The sequence below is a fragment of the Elephas maximus genome, chromosome 23 (assembly GCF_024166365.1).
Source record: "Elephas maximus indicus isolate mEleMax1 chromosome 23, mEleMax1 primary haplotype, whole genome shotgun sequence".
Classification (NCBI taxonomy): domain Eukaryota; kingdom Metazoa; phylum Chordata; class Mammalia; order Proboscidea; family Elephantidae; genus Elephas; species Elephas maximus.
The window spans coordinates 48349302-48363593 of record NC_064841.1 but is presented as its reverse complement, the minus strand read 5'-3'; the positions used below and the strand labels follow the sequence as shown (position 1 = coordinate 48363593).

At 42.4% G+C, this 14292-nt stretch overlaps 1 protein-coding gene across 1 annotated transcript in view; it reads left to right on the top strand.

Annotated features, from left to right (window-relative positions):
* Window positions 1–14292, top strand: part of LOC126066246 (potassium-transporting ATPase alpha chain 2-like) — a 29522-nt gene that overhangs the window by 12328 nt on the left and 2902 nt on the right. Inside the window, 12 exon segments of the mRNA XM_049867105.1 lie at window positions 219–411; window positions 2384–2514; window positions 2516–2584; window positions 3292–3428; window positions 6890–7028; window positions 7624–7792; window positions 7883–8037; window positions 9517–9637; window positions 9794–9939; window positions 10401–10534; window positions 10737–10838; window positions 11239–11330. Coding sequence (XP_049723062.1) covers window positions 219–411; window positions 2384–2514; window positions 2516–2584; window positions 3292–3428; window positions 6890–7028; window positions 7624–7792; window positions 7883–8037; window positions 9517–9637; window positions 9794–9939; window positions 10401–10534; window positions 10737–10838; window positions 11239–11330 — 1588 coding nt within the window.

The window sequence follows — 14292 nt, the reverse complement described above, 5'->3', positions numbered from 1 at the left end:
AGACAAAGAGTATAGAACATGCCTGGGGATGTTACTATTCCTCTTCCTTCTTTACATTTCAAGGACAAGTAGCCCAACAAGAGTAAAGGATATTTTTCATCTTCCTGTCATGTTAGTAATTAAAAGTCTTGTACAGTTCATGACCCTAGTAATGAAGATGGAATCAATAGTAGATAACATGTTGTGTGTAACAGGCTCAATTATTTCTCTCCTCCCAGCTCTCCATCTATAAGATAGATGACCCTGATGACAAACGCTCCCTTATGGTGATGAAAGGGACTCCTGAGAGGATCTTAGAGAAGTGCAGCACCGTCATAACCAACAGCCAAGAGCAGCCCCTGAAAGAAAGCACAGCCGAGGCCTTCTGCATAGCATACATGGAGTTTGGAGGCCTGGGTGAGTGCGTGCTGAGTGAGCTTTTGGAACAGAACTCTTATCCATCACCTGATAGATGCAAGGTTCTGACCCTTGATCAGGGCACAAGATGAGGCAAGCATCTCTGAGTAATGAATTATTTAGTATAGTAGTTACGGCATCCACATGAATAATACTAAGAAGAATACGATAAACATGATGGTAAACATATAACAAAAACATATATGACAGTACAGAGAACGCTGGGGTCACTTCCAATACATAAAATCAGGGAAGATTTTATGGAAGGAGTTACATTATGAACTGGGCCTTGAATGACAGATAACATTTTGAAGGGAGGTTGGGAAAAGTATTGAAGGAAGAGATCACAACATGAGCCAGAGCACAAAGGCAGGACTGGATAAGGAAATGTAGGCAAGCGAAGCCAGCCTACTGGTGCTGACTGTTGTAGGGGGCATGAGATAGCATAGTCACAGTCACAGCATAGTCATAGATGAGAAATTAGACTGAACAGATGGGTGAGGAATTGGGGTTTTGCTCTGCAGTTCGTGGAGAGCTGCTGAAGGCTTCACATCAGGAATGAGCTAATCAAAGTTTTGGTGTGTTTTTAAGGATAATTTTTGATGGTAAGATGGGTAAACAGGGAAAGGAGAGGCATCCATCTAAGGGAGAAGTGGCTGCCCTCATTCAGGTGAAACGGGATGGGAATTTTTTCCAAGGCCATGGGAATCTGAAGGAGGGGTCAGATGCAAGAGACTTCATGGACATGGATTGGCAACTTAGCACCTAATTAGAGGAGAAAAGTACATTAAAAAAAAAAAGTCTGCGTGATTAATAAAAAAAGTAATGCCAGTAACTGAGATAGGGAATGTTGGAAATTTGGAAATACCACCATTGTGGAGGAACCTCTTTGAGGTTATTTAAGGTTTGGGGGGACAACACGTTCCATTGTGAGAGTTATGGGTTGATCAAATGACCCCTGCTCAGAACAGCAGAATGATAAAATTTAAGGTTGGTGATGAGAGTCATTAAGCATTAAAGATCTTGTCAATAGAGATGTTGGAATCCATGGAATGTGTGTTTCTAAAAGGTGTTTGAGTTTGTAAAACAGATAAAATATATAAATGAAATGATAATACTTTAGCATGCTCTAAATATTCCACGAGACTGGGTAATCTCCTTTGCAACACAGGATAGATATCAATCTGAGTAGAGTAGCTCTAGAAACTCACATTTGACCTCTCAAAGTCTATACTTTATTGATATTTGTAAAGTAGTGAACCATGCTGAGAGTAAATTAAATACAAATCTAATGAGAAGATCACAAGGTCTAAGAAGTCCCAGTAGTCACAGAAATCCCTTCTACCTCAACGTGGAGAGGCTGACACCTTCAGGGAAATAAAGGATTCTACCCCATTCCTAATAGCCTTTCTCTCATGCTTATCTGGATTAAAGAGTGAACTTCATACTATTCCCCTGATGCCCCAAGTACTTTCTCAACCTTGCGCAGTAGCATATGCTGTTTTCTCTGCCTAAAATGGCTTTTCCACCCCCAATCCTCCCTTCTTTCCCTGAAAAACATCTACTGTCTCAGGATCCAGCTCAAATGTTACCTCCTGCGTGAAGCCTTTGCTGACTCCCCAGGTAGCTGTATTATAGCTATGCTCTGTAGCACTGACTATGTTTTGTTATAACTTTATCTCTTTACCTCTCTGTCCACCAAACTGGGACATCTTCAGAAGTAAAGGCTTGGTCTTTATATCCCTAGGATATAACATGGATCCTAATGGGCACACAAGGAATGATTTCTGGATTAAATGCCTTTTCCAAAACCATACATTACAGAATTGAAAGAATTAAACAGTTCTGGTATACTATAATATCAAATAATAACTCTACCTTAATGGCAAAATATTAAAGGACTGTGAGTGTATGATAATGTGCCCCCCTTTTCTTTTGTCATGTCTTATCCTAGTTTAATTAACTCCCAAACTCATGCCCATTCCAGGTTTCTGTCATCTCTACCTGCCAGCAGACGAGTTTCCAGAAACCTATGCATTTGACATAGACACCATGAACTTTCCCACCTCCAACCTCTGTTTTGTGGGGCTCTTAAAACATTTATTTTATTTTTTTTTTCTCGATGATTGATCCTCCTCGGTCCACTGTGCCTGATGCAGTTACCAAATGCCGGAGTGCTGGGATCAAGGTGAGAGTCATTTTTCTGACTCAAAAATTTCCTCATATATGTTGTATCTCTATCTAATAAGAACTTGTGTCATAGACGATGGTCAGTATTTAGGTCTCTTTATGTAAATAACATAATTCCCTTCTTTTATCTCTACTTTCACTTACCTAGGATTTTAATAACTGTGCCATTAAAACGAAATGGTTGTATCTATGTGGAATAAACCACAACGGTAACAGCAGTGAGGAGAAAGCTATCTCCCTGTGCCCTGGAGGGGCCATGTCTTGTCCTAGACCGTGGTGGACAATTAAAGGTTTTACTCCTTGGTCTCGATATCCAGCCTCCAAAATCCATTTATCTTCATGATATCTAAGCCAAAAATTGAGTTCTGTCACCATATTAATATCAAGACAGTTGAAAGAATGTGGGGCTGCTCCAAGTAGACATCTATCAGCCCCTTCACATATAATGTGATAGCAAAGGGAAAGAGCTTACTCTAATGTCAGGGGAGGAAATGTAAGAGGCTCAGGAGCAAGGGTTGATCCAATGGAATCGGTGTGTCCTTGAGAGACAGTTGTGTCTTAAATCCAGAACTGCCCACAAATGCAAATCACGATAATCACAAGCCATATTCTTCCAAGTCATGGTAGAGTAGGCAATATTGAACTGTTCCTACTTTAGCTGGCGTAGTTCCTCATTGTCCATATGTCTTCCTCATTGTGCTCTAGGTTATTATGGTGACAGGTGATCATCCGATCACAGCTAAAGCTGTTGCCAGGAGTGTAGGTATCATTTCGGCAAACAGTGAGACAGTGGAATACATTGCAAAATGCCTCAAGATTGCTGTGGAGCAAGTTAAGAAATGGTATGTACAGAACAGCAGAAACTGAAGTTCTTACACGTGGGACCCTATTGGTGCTAAAGAGCTGTGTTATTAGGAGCAAATCATCTTTTGGCAAAACACCCTCTCAGGCTGACACTAGACTGATTTGATCTATAATTCACATATCCGTTCATTCACTCAAAACTTTACTAAGCACCTAATATGTGCCAGGCACTATAATGATGGTCATGAATTACCCCTCATGTCTAAATTTCCCAATCCAATGAAGCAGATCTGAAAACTTGTGCCCAACTTAGAGTGAGAAAAATAGAAATAAGAAGTTTATATAAAATTACTTGCCATTGATCTAGTTGTATAATCAGGACTATTAAGAACCCATGGGATTTCACGCAGTCTCCTACCGAGCATCTTGGATATTATTTTTTCAGTTGGCTTCATAATGTGCAGCTATGTAAACAGAGTCTTCACTTCTTTTATTTGGTTGGAAATAGAATGGAAGCTTCCTAAGGAGAGACTCAATTTTTCCTTGTTTCTCCTAATTCTATTAAGCTTGTCATTCCTTTTTTCTATCCATCTACCCATTTATCCACTTATGTATTAATTCTTTTGACAAGTATTTGTTGAACGCTGACTATATACCAGGCACTGTGCTAAACACTAGAACTGTAGTAGCATACGGGAGAGACACTATCCCTGCCCTTGGGGAGCTTTCAGTCTAGCCAGGGAGACAGAAAAAAACAACTGATGTGGTGTGATGAGTATAAGGAAGGAGACATGCAGGGGACAATGGGACTGGAATTGGGAGGAGACTAAACTGGACTGTGGTGGTCAGAGGGGGCTTCCGGGATACGGTGTTGATAATTTAAAAGACTTCAAAGTCTCAAGCTAAAAATAAATATCATTGGTTTTGTTATACTTTCATGCCTGCGGAGAAAAAAGGGAAAGATCAATGAATCTCTTCTAGTTTACCCCAGCATTTATGTTCTTTAGGAATACAGAGATGCCAGATAATAAACTATTACTAAGGCAACAAATGACCAAGTAAGAAAATCAAACAGAATTGAAGTCCCTGGGCACAGCAATGGTATCAAAAGTCTAAGAATCTCCAAGGCCCCTTTGTATAAACAACATATAGAAAGCCAGATTTTGGATTTTTTGTTTATTTGTTTGGTTTTTAAAAATAATAAGATTATACGTTTTCATACAAGTCACCGCATCGAGTGGGAGAGTAAGATGGATAACTTCGTGAGCATTTTCATTTCATCACTTTATCACATCTAGCTTCATGACGGTATAATAACTGCATTTTGTCAGCTGTAGAGGGAAAGAAAACACCCTTTCCTTCTTATCTTAAATATATATGTATACATAAAAAATATATATATTTACCAGCAGTTAGGAAGGCATGTAGTTTCAGAATCAAGTGCTAGAATTCTAATATTTAGCACCAAAAGGAAAAAGCAGGACTAAAAATCTCAAAACTTGCCAGATATAAGGAAAAAGGCATTCTATGTTTTGCACCTACGACGTTTAAGCTGAGATTTGAAGGCTAAAATCTGGAGTGTTATCCAAGCAAAGGTGAGCTGAAGAGATGTCCATTCCTTGCAAAGGGAGAAAGACCTTTGAAGGCCTTAGGGCAGCAGAGAACTTGGAGGTTCTCAGAAATGAGAGCTAAGAGGATATACAGCTCAACACCACAGACTTCACTTGGCCTGGGAGGCTGCACATGGCCTTGGAGACCAAATTGGTGGTTCTGGGGTTTGTTCCAAGCACACTGGAATTTTCTGAAGAGTTTTAGCAGGGGACTGACACAGATCTGCATAATCAGAAGTGCCTGGAAGCAAACATTTATATTTCAGCAGATGATATTTTTGCTCAATGAAGACCAAATAAATTGTTCTCCCTTTATAGCACACTGCACATAGTAGATGTTCTGTAAATCTCAAATAAACAACAAAAACAACAAAGAATTATTGCCTATGTGTTTGGCATAAACGGAATTCTAGGACCCAAAACAAATAAACAGGGAGGATTTCCCCAACAATTTATTATGAAACATGTCAAGCATACAGCAAAGTTCAAAATATTTTACAGTGGAGAGTCATTTACCCATCACTTACGTGTTACGATTAATATTTTTTAAAAGGCAGTTTTTACCCTCTTTTTACTTGCTAAGCAAAGCATTGCCCCGAAAGTACCACTTCCTCACCCATTCCTGTAATGAAAAGGCTGCTTGGCTATTTTTTCTTATTGTTATATGATACCAAGAAATAACTTTTTTTTTTTTATAATTTTTATTTTGCTTTAAGTGAAAGTTTACAAATCAAGGCAGTCTCTCACACAAAAACTTGTATACACCTTGCTACATACTCCCAATTGCTCTCCCCCTAATGAGACAGCCTGCTCTCTCCCTCCAATCTCTCTTTTTGTGTTCATTTCGCCAGCTTCTAACCCCCTCTACCCTCTCATCTCCCCTCCAGGCAGGAGATGCCAACGTAGTCTCAAGTGTCCACCTGATCCAAGAAGCTCACTCTTCACCAGCATCCCTCTCCAACCCAACCCAATCCAATCCAGTCCAATCCATGTCTGAAGAGTTGGCTTCGGGAATGGTTCCTGTGCTGGGCCAACAGAAGGTCTAGGAACCGTGACCAACCAGGGACCTTCCAGTCTCAGTCAGACCACTAAGTCTGGTCTTTTTATGAGAATTTGGGGTCTGCATCCCACTGCTCTCCTGCTCCCTCAGGGGTTCTCTGTTGTGTTCCCTGTCAGGGCAGTCATCGGTTGTAGCCGGGCACCATCTAATTCTTCTGATCTCAGGATGATGTAGTCTCTGGTGCATGTGGCCCTTTCGGTCTCTTGGGCTCGTAATTACCTTGTGTCTTTGGTGTTCTTCATTCCCCTTTGATCAAGGTGGGTTGAGACCAATTGATGCATCTTACGTGGCTGCTTGCTAGCGTTTAAGACCCCAGGTGCCGCTCTTCAAAGTGGGATGCAGAATGTTTTCTTAATAGATTTTATTATGCCAATTGACTTAGATGTCCCCTGAAACCATGGTTCCCAAACCCCTGCCCCTGCTACACTGGACTTCGAAGCATTCAGTTTATTCAGGAAACTTCTTTGGTTTTGGTTTAGTCCGGTTGTGCTGACCTCCCCTGTATTGTATGCTGTCTTTCCCTTCACCTAAAGCAGTTCTTATCTACTATCTAATTAGTGAATACCCATCTCCCACCCTCCCCCCTCCCCCGTCTCATAACCACAAAAGAATGTAAGACATGACTTAATTTTTGAGCCTCAGTTTACTGTCTTGAATTGGAGACCGAACTGTTCCCAATATTCATAACTGCCGTTATCTCACTTATTAGGAGCTGAGGAAATTTGGTTCCATGTAATATCAAAGTGGTTCAACCCATGTACTGCCCAAAACAGTGCTCCAGATTCAGGTCGGGACTGTGGCCTCACCTGGTCTCTCCTGGCCGTTCTAGGGATGCTAAAGCTGCCGTGGTGACTGGCATGGCGCTGAAGGACATTAGTCCAGAACGGCTAGCCAACCACTCGGAAATTGTCTTTGCCCGGACGTCCCCACAGCAGAAGCTGATTACTGTGGAGGGGTGTCAGAGACTGGTGAGTGAATGGCATCACAGCCAGAGGGCCCAGGGGTGCTGTCATTAGGTGGAGAAATGCCAGAACAGATTTGTGTCTCCGTCCTGGACTGGGGACTTTTGAAACCTCTCAAGAGAAAGCTCTTTGCTAGTCATTGTCCTCTCACCTCTCTGCCCTCTCACTGGGTTTATACTCCACTCTGCTCCCCTTGTACACATAAGAAAGGAAGGGTGCCAGACCCTTCCATGCCACACGTTAAAGGAGGAACCCAAACTGGTTCTCTGCACTCCATCACTAAAGCTACAGGATTCTGACAGCAAAACATTTGGGTACGGTGGTAGGTGTTGGTCTATAAGAATTTAAAAATATAACGCACAGCACCTATCCACTTTAATCTACCACACACACTAGTTTTTATAATTTGGATACATCTTGTTTGCAGCTCGTTATTCTTGCTTCCTGGATTTCCTGTCTTTATATTTCCCCCCAAATAGGCCCTTAATTTCAGCTCCAGTAATCTTCCTAGCCTTAAGATGAAATCGAAACTATTGTATTCTTGCCAAACCTGTGGTCCCTTGCATCTGCGCAGTTAATTCTCTCACCATGTCCCCCACAGGGTACAGTGGTTGCTGTGACAGGGGATGGAGTTAACGACTCTCCAGCTCTGAAGAAGGCAGATATTGGAGTTGCCATGGGCACAGCGGGTTCTGATGCAGCCAAAAATGCAGCTGACGTGGTCTTACTGGATGACAACTTTGCATCCATAGTCACAGGGGTGGAAGAAGGTAAACGAGTTCTCTAGTGATCTTACCAAGGACTGGGGTCACCTGGGGGACTAAAAGCAAGTCCTATAAGGAGAAACTTTTTTTGCCTAGGTCGCCTGATCTTTGACAACCTAAAGAAAGGAATTGCTTATACCTAGAGCAAGAACGTGGCTCTGCTTTGCTCCTATTTGATCTACATTATTGTTGGGCTCCCCCTTCCTATTGGCACCATTGCTACTTGTTTCACCGACTTGGGCACAGACATCGTAAGTAGCACCAAAGGGAACAGTGGTCTGTAAACTTTTAAGAACAAGAAGGTGAACTAAATCAGTGCTTCTCAGGCTTCAGTGCCATGAGGCCTGAAGTTCCGTGTTTCTAACAAGTGGTCCACTGACCACTTCACTCCATATAGGTGCTTTTCAAGACATGAGTTCTTCGCCCTCCAAAAACACATGTGCACCTGTGCCGTTGGTCATTTCAGCCTCTGTGCCTCCCTTTTCTTTTGGGAAGATGAAGCTGTCACCAAAATAGTCCCCGCAGTGCTGGGGCCCAGTGGTAAAGTGAGCACATCACAGCCCTTCCCTTTTACATAAAAGAATCTGTGATCTGGAAGCCCTTTGCCTAAACACAGAAAGAAGTTGTGGTTCTTGTTGCTAGTTGCTTTTGAGTCTATTCTGACTCATGGCGATCCCTTTTGTGAAGAATAGAACTGTGCTCCATAAGGTTTTCAAGGCTGTTAACTTTTGGAAGCGGATCATCAGGCCTGACCTTGGAGGCACCTCTGGGTGGGTTCTAACCACCAACCTTTCATCTACGGTAAGAAGTGGCAGTTATTAAACCTCTATAAAACCAACCAACCAAACAAACCCATTGCTGTCAGGTGATTCCGACCCATAGCGACCCTAGAAGCTTTGCATTAGCCTACAGTAAGTTCCACTAAACCTTCTCCTCTTCTCGCATGTATCCGTTTAAAGATCAGGCAACTCTTTGGAACTTACTCATATGGCTGTGGTTTACACGGGTAAAAAGGTAAAAAGAACACATAGCAAGCTAGATTCACAGCAACTTGCCTCATTTGTCTCCTCTGTAGTTTTAAGTAACAACCAGGTAATCTCTACAATTCAGGTGGCCTAGAGATGTCTTTACCTCTAAGGGGAATTGAGAGTCCTATAATTTCCAATCAGATTATTCTCTAGGCCCTTTAAACTTGCTCATTTTTCTCCACTGCAGGCATTCTCCAAGTGTGATAGCCTCACTGGTAGCAATAGACCTCATCCTGGAACTTGTTAGAAAATGCAAGTTCTCTGGCCCTCAGAATCAGAAACTCTGGACGTGGGGCCCAGTGACCTGTCTTTTACAGGTCCTCCAGGTGATTCTGATGCCTGCTAAAGTTTGAGAACCAGTATTCTAGTGCATGGCATTGTGGTTTGGGGGGCATGCTAAAGGGGAGCGGGGTGGTGGGAGAAATCCACCCCTGAGGGGAAAGTCTTTTGTAACTAGTATATTTAGAACTGCTAGTACATGACGATAATAAAAAGCAGATTGATCTTTTGAACTGGCTGTTTTAAAATTCTGTACAGACAATGAACCTTGCACCCATAGATGGCCATCCCATATCCTGCCCCGCTACCACCACCACCTCCCACCAATCCTACCCACCTACTGCTATGCCACTGCTGTTATCAGTGTTCTATAGGTAGATTGTGGTTCAGGGCTAGGATTCACAGGCTTTCTCCCCTCTCTAGATTCCCTCCGTTGCCTTGGCTTATGAGAAAGCTGAAAGTGACGTAATGGACAGGAAGCCTCGCCACGAGAAGGACAGACTGGCGAACAAGCCACTCGCCCTCTACTCTTTCCCGCACATTGGTGTGATAAGGGCATCTCTTACCTGCCGCACTAGGGTCCACCCAAGAGAATTCCCTTGAGACAGGTCACAATTGTGTTTTTTCTTTTGGGATGGGGTTGGGATGACAGGAGGGACTGACAGGAATATTATAGAACCTTACTCTCTTATTCTTTTAGGCCTCATGCAATCCCTGGGAGCTTTTGTTGTCTATTTCACTGTTTACGCACAAGCGGGGTTTAGACCCAGCACTCTCATTGGCCTCCGGGTAAAATGGGAAAATGACGATATGAATGACTTGGAAGACAGCTATGGACAAGAATGGGTAAGGGAGGGGAAAGCTCTTCCCTGAGCATCCTATTGGTTCTCCCCTCCTGTCACTGTCCTGCCCTGATAGATGCTGAAAGTTCATTTTCCTGAACTGCCTTAGTGAGACACAGAGAGTGAAACTTTTCTCAGTTATTAGGGCTTTGGCCTTTGCCAGGACTCAGCCTCATCTCTCAAATTAGATCACAAGAGCTAACCTTTTTACATTAGTTTTGCAATTGGTATGGAAGAGTGACTAGTCCAGCAACACCCACAGTTGGACCAAATAAATTAGCATTCTTTCCCTACTCACCCGGTTAAAGTGGAAATCGATATGTTTCTTTCCAAGACAAAGAGGCGATCTGCTCTCAGTCTTGGTGAAGCAGGGGAGGGAATAAAGCTTTGCAGAACTGCGTTGAAATTTCCCTAGAATATTTCCTCGTGAGTCTCATGGTCTCCTCTGCCTCTGCTCTCTGACAGACGAGGTACCAGAGGCAGTACCTAGAATGGACAGGCTACACAGCCTTCTTCATTGCCATTGTGGTCCAGCAAATAGCAGGTCTGGTCATCAGGAAAACCTGGAGAAACTCCATTTTCCAGCAAGGTCTCTTCAGGTATTGACAATTTCTGATCTCATGGCTTAACTCTGGGCCTGCAAGGCCAAGGGTCAAGAGGTCTGTTGATTCCAAGGGCCCAACTATGGCCTTGCCCTTAATGCACAAGGCATTAACTCTGCTGGGTGGCAGCAGTCTGCTGGGTGGCAGCATCACGATCCCATGTGAATTCAGAATCTGCTTCCTTTTGTATGTCTTGCAGCAACAAAGTCATCTGGGTAGGGATCGCCTCACAGATCATCACAGCGTTAATCCTCTCCTATGGCTTCGGGAGTGTCACAGCCCTGAACTTCACTGTGCTCTGGTGAGCTCACCTTGCAGTGGTGGTGGAAAGGAAAGAACCTGCCCCCATTCTGAGATATCACAAAGTAAATCAACATTAGACTTTTAGAGGTTTCTTTCCCTTTCCCAAGTCTTGCAAAAGAGAGAAAAGTATGAGTCGATTCTGTATTAGTCAAGAGGCTTTGACCAGTCCATTTGCCCAGAAGAGGAAATGGGTTTTCCACTTCAAAGGCAAATGATGCTTCTACCATCACAGCCCAGGTTAAATAAAAAGCTTTTCATCTTTATATTGTGTGATCCAATGAATTTGTTGTTATTTCCAGTCAGGCAGGGAAAATGAACCAAAGCCCTCTCCCTGTTGGTTGGGGTTGAGCCTTTCCTTGGGGTGCACTGGGATTTACCTTCCTCCCTTCTGCTTCCAGGGCTCAGTATTGGTTTGCGGCTGTGTCATATGCTATTCTGATTTGGGTGTACAACGAGGTGTGAAAATTCTTCATCAGGCTTTACCCCGGAGGTAAGTAGTAATGTGATTTGTGAGGCTTTGTTTAACAACTTCAACACACTTGATTTCTAATTGACTTTTTTTTCCTACGTCTCTAGGTCATGTAGTATTAAGACCACCTTAAAGTCTTGTGTAACCCAGATATCTGCTGGGGTCTCACTGCTCCTTAAGCTCTACATAGGATTGCTCAGACCTCCATTCCACACTCTACTGAAGGTCTAAGACCTCCCTAAGATTTCTGTAAATTCCTGGGGAACTTATATTTTCATGGCCACCTTACACAAAAAAAGGCTAATTCAGCTGAAGGTTTGCAAGAGATGGAGGTGGCAGCAGGCTTATATCATAGCAACCCAGACCATCTCAAGTTTGACTCTAAGACATCCTTTTCAAAAGTCCTCAGCCATCTTGCCATGACACAGTTTTACTGGCCGCATCAGCCCTCGTCCCAACTTCTTGCCATCTCACCAGTCCTTTTAGGCTCTAATTCCTCCCATGTTACCTTCCTTCTCTCCCAGCCTCCAAATTGTCCCTCCCCCATACCTCTCACCCACCACACACCCACTGCCCTCGAGTGGATTCCGATTCATAGCGACCCTGTAGGACCAGAGTAGAACTGCCCCATAGGGTTTCCAAGGCTATAATCTTTACACAAACAGACTGCCACATCTTTCTCCCATGGAGTGGCTAGTGGGTTGGAACCGCCGACCTTTTGGTTAGCAGCCCAGTGCTTTAACCTCTCGCCACCAGGGCTACCCCTCCCCCCACCTCTAGACCTGTAATTTAGCCTTCTTCAGCTCCTCCAAAACTGAGCTCCATTCTGCATGTCCTAATTCAAAATGCTTATTGATCCAAAGGGCCTTTCATTTACTTAGATTCCACCTCAGTTAGAAAGCCATTTCTGTTTAAAAAGGAATATTTATTTCTTGTAAAACAGCTGCAAATCACTCTCCAGCAGCACTCATTTTATGTCAATCATGAACTTTCATGTTTTCACTTAAATTTATTCATGTGTGACACGTTGACAGGCAAGAGAGCTTTCATTTTTAAATAAAAGATGTTTTGAAAAACCAGATCTAATTATGGTGTTCTAGTTTTTTTAGTTAGAGTTTTTCTTGAATGCAGAGCATAGGACACACAAAAAATAAGGCGTGATTTTAATTTTTTTTTTTTTTTAACTTTTTTCTGGCAATTAACTACAGAAGGCCAGAAAATGTAGGGCCTACTTTTTGGACTCTCCCCTCACCAGTATTCCTGCTCTGTATGCTATGCCTTCTTGATGTGCCCACATTTCTGAGTCAGGGTTTCCATGCGAGTGATACATCCTCCATAAGCAACATTCTAGGGAAAGCCGTTATCACAGCCTTCCCATCTATTGCACGCCCCAAACAAATCTGATCTGATACTGATCTGATAGAACCTGAAAATTATATTTGGTTAAACTTTTCCCACTCAAATGGCCTACCCCATCACTTTTCTCCATCACAGAGATTAAGGCATATGCTCTGCTGATGGCTCCAAAATTGGTATCTCTGGAAGAACGAAAGGGAGATTTAGAGCCATTGCTCTCTATCGTGGTTTTCTCGGGGGCCACATCTAGGGACATGAAATAGATAAAGGGACCATTATTGTTACTTTTGTAAATAAGTTATAACGTACAGTATGTACCGTGTGTGTGTGTTTAAGTTAAAATAATGTCTCTGTCCTTGGGGGTTTTAATCTCTGTTTGTAGCCGCAATTATCTCTAGACTAATCTCGTATCAGCAGCTCCAGTGAACCGGAAACCTTTTGTAGCCATAGTTTGGACAGCTTGGTAATGGCCTTCTCATTCCAATCTTGCCAAAAAGCCTATGCTTTTTGATTTCTGTTTCCTGCCATGCAGGCAGAGTGCTCTTGGCTGTGAGGGTCTGTAGTTCTGTCCTGCCAGAGCTGGCAGAAGAGGGTATAAATAGAGCACACCGCTTCAGGAATTAACTTGGGGCTGGATAACTTTTGTATTTTGTATAAACCTAGTCTTGCAAAAAGTTGGCACTCAGATATTTGTAAAATGAACAAATAACTAAGAAATCCCAGAAATGAGACTGGCTAATCAAAAAGCTTTACTAAGTTGTAGACAGAAAAAAGTTAAAAAAAAAAAAAAAAAAATCCCATACCAGGGCTTTTTTGAGGGCACTGTTTAACTGAACCACTGAGGCCTAGCAAAATAGCAAAGTTAATTTAAATCTGAGTGGTGTGGCAGAACTCCGAAATAGATAAAAGGTGATGGTGAATTCATAGAATCTTTTTTTTTAAAAAAAAAGTTTTATTCTGATTAAAAAATTGTAGCTTGGTTTAGAAAATTTCGGCTGTACCTGAATAGTAAAGAAAATTAAAATCACCCTGTGTCTCACTACCTGGTAATATCCTTAAATGAAAAAGTAGTTAATTCTTTGGGTCCTTTTACGCATATTTTTAGGAAAAATTGAAACATAAAATTTTCTATTCTGCTTTTTCATTTATTAAAAACATGATTTTAATGACTGTACAATATTCCATAGTTGAGTGATTTTACTATAGCCCCATTGTTGAGTAGTTAATTTATTTCCTACTATTCATCTTTGTATTTAAAAAAAGTTCAGCCTGTTCTTAAATCTTATATCACATTTCTGATTATTTAGAATAGATTTTTCAAAATGGAATTAAGGGGTTAAGAGCATTTTTAAGACAGGGAACAGACGGCCCCCCCAAGTCTGCAAACAAAGTGCAGGAAACTGGCCAGGGCTCAGAAACAAAGCCATTCCCCAGAACAATGTTGCAGGGTGTCAGAAAATAGCTGGCAAACTTCTTTAAAGTTTTCTTACAGAAGCTACTGGATAAAGCCAGCCCCAGGGACATGGGCAGAACATCCACCTGTGACCGCTGTGTGACCTTCCACGAGGGGCAGTGAGGGGCAGCAGCAGCAGCAGCTGGAAATGGAACTTGGGAGTGAAAAACTGCA